The following is a 23106-nucleotide window of genomic DNA, read 5'->3' on the forward strand; positions in this document are numbered from 1 at the left end:
GAAAGCAGTCAGACCAGATGGTATCCCGACTGAGGCTTGGAGATGTTTGGGTGAGACAGCTGTGGAGTTCCTAACGAGATTGTTTAAGGCCCGGTCCCACTGGCCGATGGACACAAAACGTATGCAAAAAGGACACAGCGGACGAGCAAAATTTCGGGGGTGGCTCTATCCGTTTTCATCCGCTCCAGAAATGGACAAAATTGGCGAAAATTGGCGAAAACAGAACGGAAAGAACGGGCGTGGGTAGTATATAGCGGGGATGTTAAACGCATATTCATAGGAAGCCTAGCGGATGAAAGCGGATGGAAGTGGATGACAGCTCCGAAGGGGTTACCGGTGATAACTGAGAAGCGGACGCATAGCAGAAAGAGCGGATGCATAGCAGATGAAGGGGATGCATCACGTACGCCTAACGGAAACAAAGGGGATGTTGCGCGTATGTATATCAGATGCAGACCGTTCACTGCGCATGCGGGGGGTATGAATTGCGTCTGCTCCGTGGATATAAAGGGATGCAGCACGCACGCCGTCAGCATAAAGCGGAAAGACGTGCTGGCGGCTACATCGATACATCTCTACTACTAGATGATTTTCTCCCCCTTTTTATACAAAATATCGATTGTCCGCTAGGTGTCCTTCTACATACTCTAGACATACTCCAGACATCCTAAATATACGAGATACATCCCAGATATAAACGCTTTGTCCGTTTTGAATACTTTATATACGAGATGCATACGCTTACATCCTTTCTATTTCCGTGCTACTAACGATGAATAGACGTTTCATGTACCTTATCTTTCCTCCCTCTTTCTGTTTTCAGCTGCAGCGGATGTGAGTTGCGAGGATGCCCAGAGGATGCAGAGAGGATACAGCAGACGTTTAACGGATGATAACGGACATAGAAAGTTTGTTGCTCGTATATGTCGCGGATTTACATCGTACACGGCGAAAGTTCATCCGTTCTAAAAGTTTTGTGCAGCTCAAAACTTTTTGCGCGGATGAAATCACAGTGGACGGATGCTCGATGGATAGAGTGTATGAAGCACGTATGCAATGAGTACACAATGGATGCATAGCGTTTTCCAACGGATGGCAAAGATTTTTTTACGTTTTACATCCTCTTTGCATCCGTAAGTGCAGTGGGACCGGGCCTTTAATAAGATCCTAGAGAATGAGAAAATGCTGAATGAATGGAGAGTGTGCTAGTCCCAATATACAAGAATAAGGGAGATGTACAGAGTTGCAGTAATTACAGAGGAATAAAATTGATGAGCCACACCATGAAGTTATGGGAAAGGGTACTGGAGGTGAGATTGAGAAGAGAGGTAGCAATCTGTGAACAGCAGTATGGGTTTATGCCAAGGAAGAGCACGTCGGATGCAATTTTTGCTTTAAGAATGTTAATGGAGAAGTACAGAGAAGGCCAGAGAAAGCTACGTTGTGTGTTTGTAGACCTGGAGAAGGCATACGATAGAGTGCCGAGAGATGAGTTATGGTATTGTATGAGAAAGTGTGGAGTGAATGAGAAGTATATCAGAGTGGTGCAAGACGTGTATGAGAACAGTGAAACAGCAGTGAGGTGTGCAGTTGGAACGATTGAATGGTTCAAGGTGAAGGTGGGACTTCATCAAGGATCTGCTTTGAGTCCTTTCTTGTTTGCCATAGTGATGGATAGCTTGACAGATGAAGTGAAGCAAGAGTCACCATGGAACATGATGTTTGCGGATGATATTGTGATATGTGGTGAAAGTAGAAAGGAGGTTGAGCTGGGTTTGGAGAGATGGAGGTATGCATTGGAATGAAGAGGAATGAAGGTGAGCAGGAGCAAAACAGAATACATGTGCATCAATGAGAATGGGGATGAGAGTGTAGTGAAGATGCAAGGAGTAGACGTAAAGAAAGTTGGTGAATTCAAGTACCTGGAGTCAACTGTGCAGGAAAATGGGGGCTGCGATAGTGGGGTGAGAAAGAGAGTGCAGGCAGGGTGGAGCAGTTGGAGAAGGATTTCGGGAGTCATTTGTGATAGGAAAGTCCCAGCAAAAGTGAAAGGTAAGATGTATAAAACAGTAGTGAGACCAGCTGTGATGTATGGATTGGAGACCGTACCCTTAACGAAGAGACAGGAGGCAAAGTTGGAGGTGGCGGAGTTGAGGATGTTAAGGTTTGCGATGGGAGGTTGGACAGGATAAGGAACGAGCACATCAGAGGGACAGCACATGTAGAGAGCTTGGGAATGAAGCTAAGAGAGATGAGACTGAGATGGTATGGGCACATCCTGAGAAGAGATGCAGAGCATGTGGGAAGGAGAATGTTGAGGATGGAGCTGCCAGGCACACGAAAACAAGGAAGGCCAAAGAGGAGATACATGGATGTGGTAAGAGAGGACATGAAAGTGGGAGGTGTGGTAGAGAAGGATGCGGAAGACAGGGAGCAAAGGAGACGAAAGATCCGCTGTGGTGACCCCTAATCGGGAGCAGCCAGAAGAAGAAGAAGAAGAAGAAGTGTGCACTGATTGGTTGAGAAATTCAGACTATTTCTCGATAATCACCTCGAGCGACTCAGCAAAATGGTGGGCAAGCACTTTATGAGGAAGAATTACAGATTATGAAAGAAAATGTTGTTCCTAAAAGCACTAAAGATGCAATGAAGTTTGGTCTAAAACTATTCAAAGGGAAGGTGGGATTGGGATTTATTTTATCGATTTCAAAACAAAGTATTTTATGTGACTCGGTGTAGATAAGTGACACAATCTGCGCCACACCTTTATTACATTTGCATGCAGCTTTTGAAGTTTGAAATAAATTATTTTAATATAGTTTTTTAAAATAATCACCTGTGTATTTACGGTATACTAAAACAATTATCCGCCTCAGGCTCAGTGAATATCGGTGAATAATAACTGAGACAAAGTTGAGGTTATTATTCACAAATATTCACTTCACCTTCAGGAGACTAATCATTAAATGTAGTTTAAGGGAGTAATACTTATGCAAGGCAGTGTAAGGGTGGTGTGGTCCATGCTGTTTGAGCTAATGGAGGAAGCAGCAGTGAGATAACACGAAAGAAGACAAGGTCTGGTTTATGATGCACATTAAGATTAAAGCTCCTGGCCCTCTCGCTGCAAACATTTCCAAATGATTAAATTATTCATGTTGATTTTGGCTCTAAACACCTGAAACAGCTCATTTGCATTGAGCTTTAGAAACAGAAAGCTACAGCAAGTCAGGCCTCGAACCAACAGAGACAAATTATTCTAATGATAAAGCAGGTTACTTTGTCAAGTCATGGATCCAGCCAAGATTTAAAGTACAGTCCAGTTCGGCAAAAACAACAACACAGTAATCTTCAAACAATCCCAAGCACGTCCAATGGTATAGTCATCAAGAAAAAAAAATCATTGAAAACATATTTTAGTGGAGAGAAGTTGAGACCACCCAGTCGGGGAAAAAAAACAAAAAAACAACAACCTTCCATTGAGACAGAAACACATTGCAGAATCTTCAGTCAATAAACATTAAATGCATTCAGATCAGACAGTGAAAAAAAATATTTAAATAATACTGCTTGGTGTTGAGTGGTATATCAGATATATTTAATTCAGCTAGCATGATACTGAACGAGTTGAAGATGAGTAGCTGAATGGAATATATCTGGTAGACCATGAAAAAGCCAGCCAATATTATTATTATTATTATTATTATTATTATTATACACTCTTTTCATATCAGCATTCTCGAAGGCCAATGCTAGCTTACCCGCGACTCAGTGCTGTTAGCGCGACAGTCCAGTTACCTTCAAGCTGATGTTATGTTAGTGCAGGCCAACACTAGCTTACCTGCGACTCAGTGCCGTTAGCACGGCAGTCCAGTTACCTTCCAGCCGGTGTAGTGTTAGTGCAGGCCAATGCTAGCGCAGTCAAGCCAAATATTATTATTATTTTCCCTGTGTAATTTACTGAGTTACTTTTAAAATCAACATCGACAACTACACACAACGGAGTGACCTGGCAGCCAAAAATCTCTCAAAATTTTCCGTATTTAATGAAGCAAACCTGGCAGCCATGTTTCTTTGCAAACTGTCACAGTCACTCACTAGCATGGAAGTTTTACATCTCTGACTTGTCTCTTTTCCAGTTTTTCGATGTCTGTTGGTCTGTTTTTCTCTTGTAAATATGTGTGAAGAATATCTAATGAAGTTTTGGTAGCCTTTCGGGTGTTCAGCGCATCTTCGGTATCAGTTTTCAGTTTATTTATTTCGTGTTTAAACCTAGCACTGGATTAGCCTCATCTTCTCTCTTTCCTGGTGGACAAAGAAATGGTTCTGCACATGTGCAGCAGAAAAGTTTTGTCATTGGATCTTTGCACCAGCTCTGATGTGTGACGTCGTGTTGTCTTGACAATGTGCAATATTGTAACAATGTTGCACGCTCATTCTCCATTGGGGAGAGTGGTGTAATACATGGAGGATAAGCGATATGATAACAATATTGCATGCTATCAATAAACCCACTAGAAGGGAATAGAACAAGTTTTTATTCCATGGAAAAAGTGTCCTGTGTGTATAATAATAATTATTATGTCACTGTATCTGGAGAATGCTGTAGTCGTGGCTCATTTGTGCTTCCCTTCAGTTCGTATATGCTGCTTATTCAACTGTGCTGGCCAGTGAAGCTTAGCCCAGTCAGCCAGGTCTCTGGAGTCGAGAGAACAGGATTATAACCAAAACATGTATTATTCATCTGCCACCTTTCTGATTCTTATTTATTACACATTTATAGTTATTCCAATTTTATTGTATTGCCTTGTCAACATACAGACATTTAACAGACATATATAAAGTATAACCGTTATTCCACAAAATCGAGTTGTACATGAGCTGATAGCCAATGAGGCGCGTAGCACGATGAGATTGAGTGGAATAACTATTGTATTCTATCCACATTCACTGGATTTTGAGAAACAGAGCATTTCATTTTTAGTTTTTTGCAAATTCGATAAATAAAAACTTTATACAAAACGTCCGACAAAATAGTTTATGCTTCAAATGTAAACAAACTGGCAAAATGACAGGAGCAGTTTGTGAAAAATGCAATAATAATAATTCTTGAAAAATAACAAAGATACGTTTTGACCATCAAATACTTTCATTCCATATTTTGTTGCTTTTTTTGTATTTTTGGGGGGTTCTTCTTCTTTACTGGTTTTTTTTGGTGGTTAGCAAACCAACTTAAAGGTGCATTACTGCTACTGACTGGGCTGGAGTGCGGAACAGGAGATATTGGGAGGAAAAAAAACTATATTCTTTTAGCCGTTTCTGTTTCGTTTAAATACTTCTCGTCTCGTCTCGTCTTCTTCCGCTTATCCAGGACCGGGTCGCGGAGGCAGCAGTCTAAGCATGGAAGCCCAAACTTCCCTTTCCCCAGACACCTCGGCCAGCTCCTCGGGAAGAACACCGAGGCGTTCCCAGGCCAGCCGAGAGACATAGTCCCTCCAGCGTGTCCTGGGTCTTCCCCGGGGCCTCCTCCCGGGGGGACATGCCTGGAACACCTCCCCAGGGAGGCGTCCAGGAGGCATCCGAAAAAGATGCCCGAGCCACCTCAGCTGGTTCCTCTCGATGTGGAGGAGCAGCGGCTCTACTCCGAGCTCCTCCCGAGTGACTGTGCTTCTCACCCTATCTCTAAGGGAGCGCCCAGCCACCCTGCGAAGGAAACTCATTTCAGCCGCTTGTATCCGCGATCTTGTTCTTTCTGTCATTACCCAAAGCTCATGACCATAGGTGAGAGTCGGAACGTAGATCGACCGGTAAATTGAGAGCTTCGCCTTTTGGCTCAGCTCCTTCTTCACCACGACGGACCGGTAAAGCGACCGCATCACTGCGGAGGCTGCACCGATCCGCCTGTCGATCTCACGCTCCATCCTTCCCTCACTCGTGAACAAGATCCCGAGATACTTAAACTCCTCCACTTGAGGCAGGACTTCTCCACCAACCTGGAGAGGGCAAGCCACCCTTTTCCGGTCGAGAACCATGGCCTCGGACTTGGAGGTGCTGATTCTCATCCCAGCCGCTTCACACTCGACTGCAAACCGCCCCAGTGCATGCTGAAGGTCCTGGTTTGAAGAAGCCAACAGGACAACATCATCCGCAAAAAGCAGAGATGAAATCCTGTGGTTCCCAAACAGGATTCCTTCCGGCCCCTGGCTGCGCCTAGAAATTCTGTCCATAAAAATTATGAACAGAACCGGTGACAAAGGGCAGCCCTGACGGAGTCCAACATGCACTGGGAACAGGTCTGACTTACTGCCGGCAATGCGAACCAGACTCCTGCTCCGTTCGTACAGGGACCGGACAGCCCTTAGCAAAGAGCCCCGAACCCCATACTCCCGAAGCACCCCCCACAGAATACCACGGGGGACACGGTCGAATGCCTTCTCCAGATCCACAAAGCACATGTGGACTGGTTGGGCAAACTCCCATGAACCCTCGAGCACCCTATGAAGGGTATAGAGCTGGTCCAGTGTTCCGCGACCAGGACGAAAACCGCATTGTTCCTCCTGGATCCGAGGTTCGACTATCGGTCGAATTCTCCTCTCCAGTACCCTGGAGTAAACTTTCCCTGGGAGGCTGAGAAGTGTGATTCCCCTATAATTGGAGCACACTCTCCGGTCCCCTTTCTTAAAAAGAGGGACCACCACCCCAGTCTGCCACTCCAGAGGCACTGTCCCCGACCGCCACGCGATGTTGCAGAGGCGTGTCAACCAAGACAGCCCCACAACATCCAGAGACTTGAGATACTCAGGGCGGATCTCATCCACCCCCGGTGCCTTGCCACCGAGGAGCTTGCAAACCACCTCAGTGACTTCGGCTTGGGTAATGGACGAGTCCACCTCTGAGTCATCAGCCTCAGTCTCCTCAGTGGAAGACATGGCGGTGGGATTGAGGAGATCCTCAAAGTATTCCTTCCACCGCCCGACAATGTCCCCAGTCGAGGTCAACAGCTCCCCACCCGCACTGTAAACAGTGTTGGCAGAGTACTGCTTCCCCCTCCTGAGGCGCCGGACGGTTTGCCAGAATTTCTTCGAGGCCGACCGATAGTCCTTCTCCATGGCCTCCCCGAACTCCTCCCAGTTCCGAGTTTTTGCCTCCGCAACTGCCCGAGCTGCAGCACGCCTGGCCTGCCGATACCCGTCGGCTGCCTCAGGAGTCCCGGAGGTCAACATGGCCCGATAGGACTCCTTCTTCAGCTTGACGGCATCCCTTACTTCCGGTGTCCACCACCGGGTTCGGGGATTGCCGCCACGACAGGCACCGGAGACCTTGCGGCCACAGCTCCGAACAGCTGCGTCCACAATGGAGGTAGAGAACATGGTCCACTCAGACTCAATGTCCCCCGCCTCCCTCGGAAGCTGGGAAAAGCTCTCCCGGAGGTGGGAGTTAAAGACCTCCCCAACAGAGTGCTCGGCCAGACGTTCCCAGCAGACCCTCACCATACGTTTGGGCCTGCCAGGTCTGTCCAGCTTCCTTCTCCGCCAGCGGATCCAACTCACCACCAGGTGGTGATCAGTTGACAACTCAGCCCCTCTCTTCACCCGAGTGTCCAAGACATAGGGTCGGAGATCAGATGACACGACTACAAAGTCGATCATCGACCTCCGACCTAAGGTGTCCTGGTGCCACGTGCACTTATGGACACCCCTATGCTCGAACATGGTGTTCATTATGGACAAACTGTGACTAGCACAGAAGTCCAATAACAAAACACCACTCGGGTTCAGATCGGGGAGGCCGTTCCTCCCAACCACGCCCCTCCAGGTGTCACTGTCATCGCCCACGTGAGCATTGAAGTCCCCCAGTAGCACAATGGAGTCCCCAGTCTGAGCACCCCTCAGTACCTCTCCCAGGGACTCCAAGAAGGCCGGATACTCTATACTGCTATTTGGCCCGTAGGCACAAACAACAGCAAGAGCCCTCTCCCCAATCCGAAGGCGCAGAGAGGCGACCCTCTCGTTCACTGGGGTAAACTCCAACACATGGCGGCTGAGCTGGGGAGCTATAAGGAAGCCCACACCAGCCCGCCGTCGCTCACCATGGGCGACTCCAGAGAAGTGGAAAGTCCAGCCCCTCTCGAGGAGCTGGGTTCCAGAGCCCAAGCTGTGCGTGGAGGTGAGCCCGACTATCTCTAGCCGGTACCTCTCAACCTCCCGCACAAGCTCAGGCTCCTTCCCCCCCAGCGAAGTGACATTCCATGTCCCAACAGCCAGCCGCTGTGTCCGGGGGTCAGGTCGTCGAGGCCCCTGCCTTCGACTGCCACCCAATCCACACTGCACCAAACCCCTACTGCTACCTCTGTGGGTGGTGAACCCACAGGAGGTCGGGCCCACGTCGCCTCTTCGGGCTGAGCCCGGCCGGGCCCCATGGGCAAAGGCCCGACCACCAAGCGCTCGCATACGAGCCCCAACCCCGGGCCTGGCTCCAGGGTGGGGCCCCGGCTGCGTCCTACCGGGCGACGTCACGGTCCTGGATTTTTTCTCCATAGGGGTTTTTTGGTGAACTGCTCTTGGTCTGGCCTGTCACCTAGGACCTGTCTGCCTTGGGAAACCCTAACAGGGGCATAATGCCCCCGACAACATAGCTCCTAGGATCATTCAAGCACACAAACCCCTCCACCACAATAAGGTGGCAGTTCTAGGAGGGGCGTTTAAATACTTGATAACATTTTTTGTGGTTTTGTTTTAGAGTTTTTATTTCGTCCTCGGCTGGTTCAGCAACACGCTCCACCATTTTGTTTTTTCTCTACTCACGGTATATGAGCTGATAGCCTAGTAGTAGAGCAGCCAATCAGAGTGCACGATTGGTCATATCAAGTGAACGTGGAGAGAATATAATCTGAATGTACCTGTGTAGGAGTGGAGGACTTTTGCAGAGTATGAAATGGAGGTCAGGTGGCAGGGAGCTGTTCTCTTTGTTGTTGAATTCTCTCTGCATTTTGTGTGTGTGTGTGTGTGTGTGTGTGTGTGTGTGTGTGTGTGTGATAAATACAGTTTATCAGCTAATTATCACCACATCCTTCATGAGTTGTCTCGTGTAAAAGGAAAGACTTCAGTGCAAAATTGTTTCTACAACTGTTTATTCTCTGTATTATTAATGAGTCTAAACTCAAATTACTGATCTTTTTAAAGGTGACTGAATGAAAAATAAAACAAGCTTGAGCTATCAGTAAAGCAGAACTGCTTTACAGTAACCATGAGTAAACATTCAGGTTTTTTCTGCTACTTTCATAAGAATGGACGGTCTCTCGTCAAAAGATAAACTGTGCATTAATATGAAACTAACCAGCTTTTCAAGCGTGTAAAAAAGACAGTAGTAAGTAACAGAGTGCTCTGTGTACAATAAACAGGAGGTGATTCAGGACTCCTTGGAAGTGCTGAATTATTTAAGTGGAGTGGAGATACAGCAGGTTGTGCAATATGTATTTCTCTTTAAGCTGTAGCTCATAATTGTTGTTTTAATTAGTAAAAACTTTGTTCGTTGACGTTATTGAATACATCATTATTTCTGCTCTGAGCAATTAAAAAATACAAATTGGAAATTACAAATTTAACGATGCTTTAACATTTATATAAGGCAATAAAGAACTGAAATAATGAACTAATTGTTTATTTATTAGTTATTGTTTCATTTATTTGTTCATACAGTACCAGTCAAAAGTTTGTACACCCCTACTCATTCATAGGTGTTTCGGTATTTTGTCTATTTTATACATTGCAGAAAAATACTGAAGACATCAAAACTATGAAATAACATCTAGAACATGTATGGAATTATGTGGTAAGCAAAAAAAAAGTTTCATATTCAAAGTATTCCACGTTTCCCTTGATGACACTTTGGACACTATTGGCATTATCTTAACCAGCTTCATGAGGAAGTCACCTGGAATGCTTTTCAATTAATAGCTGTGCCTCGTCAAAAGGTAATTAGTGCAATGTCTTGCCTTCTTAATGCATTTGAGATCAAACAGTAAACAGTAAATAATAAAAATACAGTAAATAGCCCTATTCAACACCACAACTGTAGTAATCTATATTATGTCAAGAACTGCTCAACTAACTAAAGAGAAACTACATCCATCATTACTTTAAGACATGAAGTGACTTTTAATTAATAAAAATAAAGAAAAAACACTGAATTAGAAGGTGTACAATCTGCCTGGCACTGTACATTTGTTTATTAATTTAGTAGCAGTTAGTAACGACTGTAAGTTGCTCAAAAGTCCACCAGGTCTAAAGATGGGCAGCTGTATTTCCAGTTACTGTATTTCTCTGAAAATAAAACTATAAACAGATTTATTCTTTTCATTATAAAAGCATATCTGAAGACAGCTGCCAGCAAGCTAACGATCAAATTCTTTATATTCACCACCTCATTGCTTCTAAATTCTTCTAAACAAAAGTGAGTCATTCATAATGTATCATTAAAGGAGCCGTTGGATCAGTATTTTTCTGAATTATACTGTATTTCATTTTTATTTTATAACTACATTCTCTTTTTCAAGAGGTCTTTGGGCATCTGAAAAAAAAGAAAGATATGGAAAAATAAGAGATGTGAATAGTGTAGTGTGTGTTTTTACACATATTTTTCATTCCAGTTCCTAAGGCTTATGCCTAAATGATTTTCTGATTCACACTCCAGATGGTTGCAGGTCAGAAATGAGCGTTTCATCATACAGCGAATGAACTTAAGCTACAAGGCAAATTGAGATACAGCTTTCGCGCTGTGAACAGCACTGTACTGAAACCCAGACTCAAATATACCCAAGGACAGTGAGTTTGATATGGGAAAGCTAATTAAAGCATAAACTATATGTTTTCAACGATTTACAATAATAATAAGTAAGAAAGCACAGAAAACAGCTGGTGGTTAGAGATGTATAGTAATCCACTGATTGAATACTGCAAACATATACAGTACACTGTAGACCTTGGAATAACAAAGACTTTCCAAGGTTTATCACAGGACTCTTATTCACAAAAATACTCATATTGAGAGTTCCTTGCCAATGTCAACTCTGTTTCCCGACAAGAACACATAGATCTTCAAATGCTGTTCTTTTAAAGCCAGTGGATTCCCATCTCAAGACATATAGCTAGCTTTCGCTCTTTTGCTGTAGCTGAACCTCACCTCTGTAACACATTACTCATAGACATTAGATCTTGTGACTCCCTCTATCTTTTCAAGTCATCTGTTTAGAACTTCATATTAGTATCTCTTATTCTTGGGTTTCACATGACATCACATCTGCCTCATTAGTTATTCAAAACTTTAGCTGGTGGTCTGCCAAAGCTCAGTTGACAAAGCGTTTGCGTTGTTTTACGTTGTTCGAATCAATCAAACCATGAAACTGATAAAAGTTTCTTCAGGGTTCCCCATGAACTAATAAAAAAGGGTGAACAAACAGGATTTCACAAAAAGACGTGGAGAAAGGTGACTTTTGAACCTCTGACTGAAATCGAAGGGAGCCGAGTCGAAGCATGCTCGAGTTTGCAGTGATCACTTGGTGAAAGGTTTGTATTTCCCTCTCAGCTCTGGCCTTAGTGTTTTCCAAGTACTTTTCTTGCTACATGTCATTTGACAGTACTTTTTTTTTAGTCATGAAGCGCTAAAGTCCCCAGCTGTTTCTTTGTTTCCTCCTCACAAAGTCCATATGCATGAAGGTCGCGACAAAATTCTTCCCCAGCCGTACAGTTACAATGCACCGTGATCACTTCTCCGTCTTGTTTAACTAAGATCCAGGTCTTTAAAGGGGTTTCTGATGATCTTTGTGAATGATTTACCTCAGAGATAAGAGCCAACACAAGTGAGAATCAAGTGAACTGTTGTTTGTTTACACTTCAACTTGCAGCGCTTCATTGTAAAGACGTGAACGAAAAGCTTTAAAAAAACCATCCTTACACGGGCAAAAACAATACAGGATTCATTGGGCAGCGACTTGATACCGAGGTCCTTTACCCAGCCACATACAAAAAGTTGTAAGCCTCCATACTCTTCTACACTTTCATCTGTTTTGCGGTGTAGAAGGACGTCTGCAACACCAGATAGTTTGAGATGTCGGGGAACTCGACTGAAGGGTAGTTTTCCAGATTGTATGACAAATCCTTCTTTCCCAGACTGTAGGGGTCGATTCCATTGCACATAGCAATCTTCTGAAGATATCTAAAGCCAGCAGTGGCTTCTAAATTATGAGCAGACACTGATAAGTTATCACTAGTTGTTTGCACTACGGCAGCCGTTTTGGTTTGCTGGACCACCAGCTGTTTTACTGGAAGTGAAACTGCTAAGAAAAGTCACATGACTGAAACCCAAGAATTGTCCACTCATATGTATTTACATATTGTTCATTTAACGCTCAGAACTCTTTTGCTGTGAGCATTTTATAAGTATCTTTGTTGTTGTTGTCTGTGAGGGTTCTCAGTCATCCAGGTCATAGTAAACTGTAAGTGCTAAAGAAGGCAACAGGACTTGCTTGAAATCCTTGAAGACATTTCACCTTTTAAACGAAAGACTTCTTCAGTTCTGTCTGACTCGTAGGGAGTTCCAGGTATTTATCCTCTAGTGGATCAAAAACAACCCATGTGACCTCAACAACTCTCCTTAGGGTTGCTTTTGGTCCACTAGAGGATAAATACCTGGAACTCCCCACTAGTCAGACCGAACTGAAGAAGCCTTTCGGATGAGAGGTGAAACGTCTTCAAGGATTTCAAGCAAGTCCTGTTGCCTTCTTTAGCACCAATGGCTTTGTTGTTGTTTGTTTGTTGTTGTTGTTGTTGTTGTAACTTGCTCTTGGGATTGAAATCTACATCAAAATTTCTGATGAGCAGTTTGTGGAAATATCCGTTATTAAAAGTGCTACACAAACAAGAGTCATCAGGGGATGATGTATCCCCCCACCCGACCCCCACATGAAACCGCACTCCAAATTCTGCTATGTTGAATTGGTTGGCGGGCGGCACGGTGGTGTAGTGGTTAGTGCTGTCGCCTCACAGCAAGAAGGTCCTGGGTTCGAGCCCCGGGGCCGGCGAGGGCCTTTCTGTGTGGAGTTTGCATGTTCTCCCCGTGTCCACGTGGGTTTCCTCCGGGTGCTCCGGTTTCCCCCACAGTCCAAAGACATGCAGGTTAGGTTAACTGGTGACTCTAAATTGACCGTAGGTGTGAATGAGAGTGTGAGTGGTTGTCTGTGTCTGTGTGTCAGCCCTGTGATGACCTGGCGACTTGTCCAGGGTGAACCCCGCCTTTCGCCCGTAGTCAGCTGGGATAGGATCCAGCTTGCCTGCGACCCTGTAGAAGGATAAAGCGGCTAGAGATAATGAATGAATGAATTGGTTGGCATGGAAATATGGAAAAAATAAAAATCACAGAAATCCCAAAATGTCAAAAGGCACAACTCCTCTAGTCACTTAAAGCAGATATGCAGAACCTTTATTTTTAAATATATTTCTGAATGGATAGTATCTCCATCCTTGACTCTTGTATGCTGCATAAATGGGAATTAAAAAATAAATATTTTTGAGAGTTAAACTCGACCGCAAAGTTGGCATTCGAGCTGCCCCGCTGAGCCAGCCAGCCCTGAGTGAGTGACATCACAGCAGTAACCAGTTTTAAGGCTGAGACCTTTGACAGCTATAGACCAAAGCCAGACTCGGCAGGTGAGAGTGGTTGCAATGGCGTCTTCGTTCAGATTTATTGGAGATTCTTCGGATTCCTCAGATAGTAATACGGTACATCTGACTGTGGTAGTCCTGAAATTGGAGTGTGTGTACATGCTACTGCTATACACATGATAGTCAAACCGTCGGAAAGTGAATCCGATAGTAACACATCGGCCACAGAGGCCCCCACCTTACGAAATAAAGCCAGAGAATGAAGCCGTCTAGAGAATTGGATGGAATTGAACTGACAGTCTCATGTGACTCTCATTAAAACAGGATGGGTGTTATAACTTATGTAACATACATGTACATGCATGCATTTTCACTGATAAAACATAAAAGGCTAATTAAATAAGCAGATGAACTGAGACAATCACATTCTGAAGCAAATTAAATAATCTTATACCGGTAACTTAAACACACAATACAAGTTACATGTATTAATTAGTGCTGTCAAGCGATTAAAATATTTAATCGTGATTAATGTCGCGACTGTCATAGTTAACTCGCGATTAATCGCAATTTAATCGCACATTTTTGTCACATGAAAAACCATTGTAATTCTCTTATCAGCATAAAAAAGTGAATGGGCTTGCTCACCGTTCAAACTATGGGGGTACTCGGGGGATCCGAGATCCCCTGAAACAGACATGAGATCCCTTGAAAACATGACTTGGGAAATGTTGGGGGGTCTCTAAAATATTGTCAAAATGATGTTTATTGACATAGCAATTGTGTGTAAAGGGAAGCATTTGCATATCCGAAGTGAGCGCGCGATGGAGAGCCGCGCTCTGAGACAAGCACAAGCACCCCCCCCCCCCCAAGGGAAAATAAGGGACCCCCCCGAAAATATCGGCATAGTTCGAACACTGGTTGTACCAATGTTTTTTTTTTTTTATTGCAGAGCATAACACGTCTTGTCACAGCTACTGCAAAGTGGGGCTGGAGCCGCCGATGGGAAAACAAAACCTAAGCCGAGCACCGTGGCTCTTCGGGGGAGGGCAGAGGACTCTGGCTGTGCGGGGCGTGGCATCATGTCACAGAGCGTTAATCTCACGATAAAAAAATTATCGCCGTTAAAATTGAGTCAAGTTAACGCGTTAATAACGCGACATTTTTGACAGCACTAGTATTAATCTAAATGCAGGGAAACGACGAGTGTTGTTTTTGTTGTTATGTAGCCAAATGAGAGTCGCATCTTACCTGTCTGTGTTCTCACTTCTTGAAGGCCGATCTTGTGGCCGATTGTTTCGAAACAATCTGACTTTCAGTTCTTCGTTCATTCGCTTCTTCCACATAAGGGCAAGATATTGCTGCTGAGGCGAGCATATCCAGCGGAGAAAAAACCCCAAACATATCCAGAGGAGAAATCTGACAACTGGTCCACTCAACTCAGATAACTGTGAGGTTTAGTGAAAGAATTCCTAATAGTTCTTGAGTTATGCTCCAGAAATTAAAATGTTTACAGATGGACAGACAGAAACATGGACAGACAGACAGACAGAGCAATAGCTATATTCCCCCACATTATATAATGTGTATAATGTGGGGGATAATAAAATTGACTTGAAAGCAACAGATCATCACAGGATGTGCTGTAAAGGCGACAGTTATTGTGTGGTTCTGGAATCTAGTGTCCGTTTGACCTGGAAGTGTCTGCTATCCTGAATGTGTATGCTGCAGAATGATTAATTTAATCAAACATTTAATCAAACATCTGATTTCCTCATATCCCGAGCCTCAACTAATCATTGTTGTGTTATGATATCATATAAGTTTAATTACAGACCAAGTCTCTAGCTGAAACCGTACCTCCATGGCAATGCTTTAGTTTGTGTTTATTGAACATGTGATTGTTGAAAGTGATCTGTGTGTGTGTGTGTGTGTGCATGCATGCACACCTTCATTTCTACTAACACCATCTCAGGTTCCCTGCTTATTGGTGACCCCCTCTTCCTCCCAGTAGGGACTCGTCCCAGATTAGACAGGTGAAATGAACACATAGTCTGCCAGCTGCTCAGGACTACTTTGCTCACAGGTTCCTATTTTCAGGGGGCCCTTGGACATAGAGAAGTACACAGTGTGTATGGTATGTACCTTTGTACTTTAGTGTGTTTTTATTCTTCTGATCAAATCATTTGTTGAATGTGACACTATAGTCCTGTTTTCCTGTTTATGTGAATGCTGTGTTTGATTATAACCAGTGTTTTGATATTTTTGGAGGCTTTTTTGCAAAATAATATTAATTTAATTAACTCCTACCATGCTGATATTGGGCACAAATGAACACTGAATTTATGAATTCAACAATCTAGGTATCTACCCTTACAAAAAAGAAGTTTATTCAAGTGTGCTTCTAGTATATACTTCTTTTAAACTAAAAATAAGAGACTATGCTTTCAGTTTACTTTTTATTTACTTATCAGAGATATACTTAATAAAGTTACACATAAGTATACTTGGCTTATACTGAAAAGTATATAGAAAAGTCTAAGTATATTAAGTTTAAACTTTTGATCAAGATGTACTTAACAAAAGTGTAAAAAAAAAAGTATTAAAATATTTGTGCCTTATGTTTAAGTGTACTTGCCCTGTAGTTGTGCTTCAGCCTTGTTGACTCTTAGGTATCTCTGTGGGTCCATATAAGTTTTTTTTTTTTTAATTTCTCCTGAGTGGGATAATTATTATTATTTTTTAATTTACTGTATTTATTTTTCTTTAGAGCTTGGATGTCAATTTCAGTTGTCATTGTCATGTTTTTATAATTTGGCATTTAATATAATGTTGCTTTAAATTTTGATTTTTAAAGAAAATGAATATGTTCTTAATCCTGAGTATCTGTTGTTATTTTGTGAATTCTTACCTTTATAACGTCATTGTAATTTAAGGTACAAAACACTTAAGTTGTCTACTGGTAGTGTGCATGAGGTAAGGGTTAGGGCGCGAAAACTAATAGTATACCTAGAAGGGTAATTGCAGTAAACTTCAAAACTAAAAAGTGGACTAGATGTATATAACCAGTAAATAATAGTATATTTCCAATATGCTATAAAGTATACTTTAGTAAACTAAAAAGTGTACTAGAAGTATAAAACAAGTAAACTCATAGTATATTTCCAGGATACTATGAAGTATGCTTTTGTAAACTAAAGAGTGGACTACAAGTATAGAACTAGTAAACTATTAGTATATAAGTTTACTTGTGGTATACTTGCAGTACAAAATAAAAAATACTAGTTGTATACTCAGAGTTTACTTCTCTTAGACTTAAAGTATACTTTTTATAAACTAAAAGTGGGCCAATTTAGTCTCAAGAAGTATTAGATTAGTTTACTTACAAGTATACTGTAAGTACATTGATATCAGTATACTTGGTATACAAACTTAAGGAAATATACTTTAACTTTACTTAAGTATACGTAATAAAATGAACTTGAAGTATACTTCTTTTTGATAAGGGTAGTCTTGACTTGTTATGTGTATATGATAATTACGGAAACTAAACATCATTTTTTTTTTAGCTAACTGGATTATTTTACAAAATACCATCCTCTTATATGAAGACATAAGGGGATATTGAGGAAGTTGTGGTTGTGTAACTAATAGTTTATAGCATCTTTCTCCAACTTGTGTTCAGTTGCTCTGTTTCTTTCTATAACAGACTTTGCTTCGCATCAGTGTGTGTCACTTATTCTTGCAGAACTTGCGTCACTGTCAGTTTCATAGCTTTTATTTGAATAAAACATTTGCCAAGTCAATAAATGTACTCATAGATGCATGAGTAAACATTGTTCTGTTTTAGAATAAATGTGTGTTAGAGGGATGCAGTGAATAACTTCTTATTTCAGTTGTCAGTGATTTTTAACAGCTTGTTGAGAAAGATAAAGTTTTGTCTGTAATGATGCAATTTGCAAACATACAATACATGCTTTATCTTACTCACTATAAACTATGATTTGAAAACAGTTATTTGATTTTTTAACTAATGCAAAATGTTTTTTTTAACTTGTGACTTATTCCTCATAGTAATTCAGCATGCTCTACTAATACTTTTACTCTAATTTAAACAACAACAACAAGTGGTATAGATTGCTTTCATCTGTTCTTGGACATTGATCCAGATCAGCAGCTAATTGAACAACTGTGCCCATCTTGTTGAATTATTAAACCTGTGCATTTGTTGAGCCAAGCTGTGACATCATCAGCCTTTTGTAGTACTGCTGATATTTGAGCAGTATAATATCAGTGCAGTGTTACCGGATAAGGCCAGTGCAATTATAACTGGTTTTTTCTCGGGTGGCGTATTTTTGTGTTAAAAACTTTCCATCATGAAACAGCAACCAAAATATTCACTGAAAAATCTTATTTATGTTTGGACACACCTACTCATTCGTAGGTTTTTCTGTATTTTGTATTTTCTACATTGTAGAACAATACTGTCTAAAAAACAAAAAAAGTGTTACAAGCTAAATATGTCCCATAGTTTAGATTCTTCAGCATATCCAGCGTTTACCTTGATGATGCTTTACACACTATTGTCATTCTCTTAACCAGCTTCATGAGGGAGTCACCTGGAATACTTTTCAATTAACAGGTGTGTCTTGTCAAAAGGTCATTAGTGGATTAATTCTTGCCTTCTTAATGCGTTTGAGATCAAACAGTAAATAGTAAATTATAAAAATACAGTAAATAGCCCTATTTCACACCACAACTGGAGTAGTCAAGTTTATTTGTACAGCGCTTTTAACAATAGACATTGTCACAAAGCAGCTTTACAGAAAATTAAAGACTTTAAATATGAGCTAATTTTATCCCTAATCTATCGCCAATGAGCAAGCCTGTGGCAACAGTGTCAAGGACAAACTCCCTCAGACGACACGAGGAAGAAACCTCGAGAGAAACCATAGTAATCCATATTATGTCAAGAATCGCTCAACTAAGTAAAGAGAAACAACGTCCCATCATTACTTTAAGACATGAAGTGACTTTTAATGAATAAAAATAAAGAAAAAACATTGAATTAGAAGGTGTGTCCAAACCCTCTGAAATGTGGTGATTGTGATATATGTTTATTTCTGTAATATCTCACAAAATATCAGGCCATTCTGTGGCTGGGAAGTTATTTAATTTGAGGGGATTAAAGCAAATAATGTGCATGAAATCGCTCGCTTGGCGCAGTCAAGCAGACAGAGGAAGTCCGTGTGCGCATGCGCAGGTTTACTTACTTCTTCTTCTTTTGGGTTTTACGGCAGCTGGCATCCACAGTGTTGCATTACTGCCATCTACAGGTTTCCCTTTGAGCGTGCACTGACAGTTCCATCATTCTGTCGCTAAACGAACAGCTGATCACACCGAGGTGCTCGCTGAGCGCCCATATTTATTAGTTTGGTCCTGCGTTTCCTTTCCTTCGTATATAACATAACGTCTTTTCTTCTTGCTTTCTTTCCGTTACTGTAGTTGGTCTTTCACGTTTCATTCGCACACTCACGTCCTCCATTTTTCTCTCCTGTTTCAAATTTGTATCCCACAATGCCTTGCGTGAACGGGGAAAGCCCACCACATGATGCATGACATAGTATCTTGAATTGGGTCATGGTGAAGCAGGAAAAAATAGCAGAGAATTTAGGGTCAAGTGGAGATAAATTCATTAATTGTTCTATTAAAAAATAATAAAATTGGAAGTCTGTGATTCAAATTCAGTAGCTTTTGGTCACTAAACAAAAATAATTGGGTGTCGGGGAAAATTCTTTTTGTGACCTGCACTTGAAAAATCTGAAAGGCAGTCTAGCTTTATGGTGCATTAGAACAGAGAAATAGAAACAGAAATGCAGTATATATAACACATAAAGAACTAAATAAAATAAACAGAACAGGCACAAAATAAACATAATGAAATAAAATAGGGAGGGAGATAAAATTAGAAGGATGCTCAAATAAAAAAAGGGGGATGCATCAGATCAGTTGGGGTCCAGAGAGGTAAGGGTATTTACATATGCAATAAAAGGCTGCTATATTTTATAAAAATTGTCTGTTGTATAATATTGTCTTAAGGAATATTTCACTTTTTCTAATGACAGAAAAGGCATTAAATCACTTCACCAGGATGTAGGAGAAGGTCCATTTGGACTTTTCCACTGTAACAGGATCCGTCTGCGGGCTGTGAATGAGGCAAAAGCCACAACATCAGAATTTTTCTGAGTGAGACTGGCTGGTATAAGAGGTACCCCAAAGATGGTTATTGTGTCCAAACTTTGACTGGCACTATATATGTTTAGTGCATTTAAAGACATCATTCATCATTATTAATACTGGAGTGTCAAGCCTATTGTGGTTGAAAACTAAATTTGGTCTTTGTACTATCATAATAAACTGCGAGTTGACCTAGTGGTTAGCATGTCTGCCTCTTGACCAGGAGATTAAAAGTTCTACTCGCGGTCAGGTCATACCAAAGACCATCATAAAAATGGTGCCTGCTACCATCTGGCAAGGCACGCCGCAATACAGATGCGAGTGGGGAAGTCAAACTTTGGCGGTTACCAGAGGACCCGCCCCCCACTGTAACCCTAGCTGTATAGGCGAGAGGCCGAGGGCAATGGAAATGGAGATCAGCGCCGCACCCATACACCTTAAAGAGTTGGTTAGTACTGGGACAGGAGACTGCCTGGAAAGACCAGATTCTGGTGTGAGAGGGACTGACTGACTATCATAATAAAGCTTAAGGTGTAAGGTCATTATATCATACACAATATTAATATTCGACAAGTATGGGATTTGCATAGAGTGTATATAATGCTAATGTATATATCCAGACTCTATTATTAATCCTTATATTGTATTCTTGTACCTCAGAGCAGGAAGAGGAGTGTTTTCAGCCATGAAGCTTGGAAAGGTTCGCAGCTCCAAAGATAACCACAAGAAAGGTAAATGTCTGCATTTAGAGCTGCATTTTTAAAAGGAGATAAAGTTGTTCTCTTTAGGGGATACAAGAATAATATCTCACAGTGAATAGACTTTCATCTAAATGCTTGTCAGCAATTATGGGTTGAGGATTTTTAGCAGTGCAGATTACTGTGGTTTTACTGTAATATCTGCTTTAAAAGCTGCTCAGCGTTCCACTTTGAGTCCAGATGATCACAATTGACTTCCGTGCGTTGTACAATCAGTAATAATGCTGTGTTTGAATTCTGAAGGTTAACGCATGCATTATCCCCCTCAATCTAATTTCATGTTTGTTTCTAGATGATCCTGCCATCTTGGAAACTGAGGATCTTAACCATAAAGGCATAAAGCGTGATCCTGACACTATCTCCCTGGCCTCTGTCACTGCAGTGACCACTAATATCTCCAATAAGAGGTGGATCCACTGTCAGAATTTAAATCGCCTGAAACAACATTTTACAGTTTATACTTCATCATTTCCACACTCCCAGTAAAATCTTGACTAAACTGTGTCTTTCCTTGCTGTTGGAGTGATACCCTTATTGTTTGTACCTTTAATATTTATATTTCACCTGCAATAGTGGATACATTGTAGGTATAAATATCCAGTTAGAATCCAATTATCTTAATTTCCTTTAAGATTAAAGTTTTAAAGGTACACTACTCTCACTGGCCACTTTTGCCGCTTTTCCACTACAAACGCGGCTGAGTCGGGCTGAGCCGTGCCGTGCTGAGTCGAGCTGAGTGGGGCTGTTGGAGTTGCATTTCGACTACAACCGCGCTGAACCGTGCTGGCTGGAAGTGGGTGGACACATTGGGTGGAGTTAGCGAAAGTGGGTGGACGTCACGTGATGCCGTTAAGCAGCGCAAACAGTGACATCAGTGAGCTTTTAAGCGGTAGTCTCACAACCCGAATAGTAAACAATAAACATGGAGGACATGGAGTCGTTAGTGTTGCTGGTCTTGGTGCTGTGGCTTGTTGTCACTGACAACGCCAACAGATACTGGCAAGAGCGTATAGATGAGGCGAGGCGCATAAGGCTTCAGAAATTCTCGTAATTCGTAATTCTCCTTCTTCCGGGTTTGCGGTGTTTACAGATCCCAGCGTGCTCGCGGGGCGTGTGTGGGCATGTGAGGACACTCCTCCTCACCAATCAGTGCACAGGGGAGTGTCTGCTCACGCCCCCAGCCTCACTCGGCTCGCTTTGGCTCGCTTCAGCCCCACTCCAAAACGGTGCGAGTTTTAGGGGCTAAGCAGGGCTGAAGCGAGCTGAGTCGTGCTGGTTTTTAGTAGTCGAAACGCGAGCCGTGTCGGGCTGAAGTGAGCTGAAGCGAGCTGAAGTGAGCTGAAAAAGGGTAGTGGAAAAGGGCCATTTAATAGGAACTTGTTCTTGATTGTAAGATCCCTGTTCTTGCCTGCAGGAGTGGAACCCAATGTGTTCTTCTGCTGTTGCATGCTGAGATGCTTTTCTGCTCACCACGGTTGTAAAGAGTGATTATATGAGTTGCTATATCCTTCCTAGCAAAAAAGCTCGAACCACCTCAAATCTGTCCATTTTCCTCTGACCTCTCTTATCAACAAGGCGTTTGTTTCCACCCACAGAACTATCACTCACTCACTCACTCACTCAGTGGATGTTTTTTTTTGTTTTTGGCACCATTCTGTGTAAATTCTAGAGACTGTTGTGTGTGAAAACCCCAGGAGATCAGCAGGTTCTGAAATGTTCAAACCAGCACCCATGCCACAGTGAAAGAAAGTCACACTTTGAGATCAGAATTTTTCCCATTCTGATGTTTGAACATTGTGAACATTAACTGAAGCTCTTGATTTGTATCTGCATGATTTGATGTTTGATGCAGTGTGCTGATTAGAGAACTTCATCAAACAGCAGGTGGGTGGATGGGTGTTCCTAATAGAATAGAATAGAATAGAATAGAATAGAATAGAATCTTTATTGTCATTGCACATCAGGTATACAATAAAATTGCAGTGCTTCTCTGGCCGGTGCATATAAAAAACCCCCAGTAAAATATTAAAAGAAAACAGTAAAACAGTAAAATAAGAATAAGAAATGAGTAAAATAGAAATAAGAAAGGAATGCATAGTTACATCATTTACACATTACACTAGTATACACTCTCTTATGAGTTCAGGGACCTGATGGCCCAGGGAAAGAAACTGTTTTTAAGTCTGTTTGTCCTGCTTTTGAGGCACGTGTATCTCCTGCCAGAGGGCATGAGGGTAAACAGGTGCTGTCCCGGGTGTGAGGGGTCAGCAGTGATTGCCTTCGCTCTCCTGAGACACCGTGTGCTAGCGATGTCTTCTAGCGAGGATAGGGGACTGCCAGTGATGTGCAGTTTTAATGACCCTCTGCAGGTTCTTTCTTTCTGCCACAGAGCAGTTGGCGTACCAAGCTGTAATGCAGTACGTCAGGACGCTCTCAGTGGTGCTGAGGTAATAGGC

At 42.2% G+C, this 23106-nt stretch overlaps 1 protein-coding gene across 2 annotated transcripts in view; it reads left to right on the forward strand.

The window, feature by feature from the left end:
- Positions 1–23106, forward strand: part of otofa (otoferlin a) — a 238015-nt gene that overhangs the window by 120037 nt on the left and 94872 nt on the right. For both annotated transcript variants that reach the window (XM_060917975.1, XM_060917976.1), the window contains exons 6-7: positions 20553–20623; positions 20943–21057. In XM_060917975.1, the coding sequence (XP_060773958.1) occupies positions 20553–20623; positions 20943–21057 (186 nt within the window). The remainder of the gene's footprint in view (positions 1–20552; positions 20624–20942; positions 21058–23106) is intronic.

Source organism: Neoarius graeffei, chromosome 3, assembly GCF_027579695.1.
Source record: "Neoarius graeffei isolate fNeoGra1 chromosome 3, fNeoGra1.pri, whole genome shotgun sequence".
NCBI lineage: Eukaryota > Metazoa > Chordata > Actinopteri > Siluriformes > Ariidae > Neoarius > Neoarius graeffei.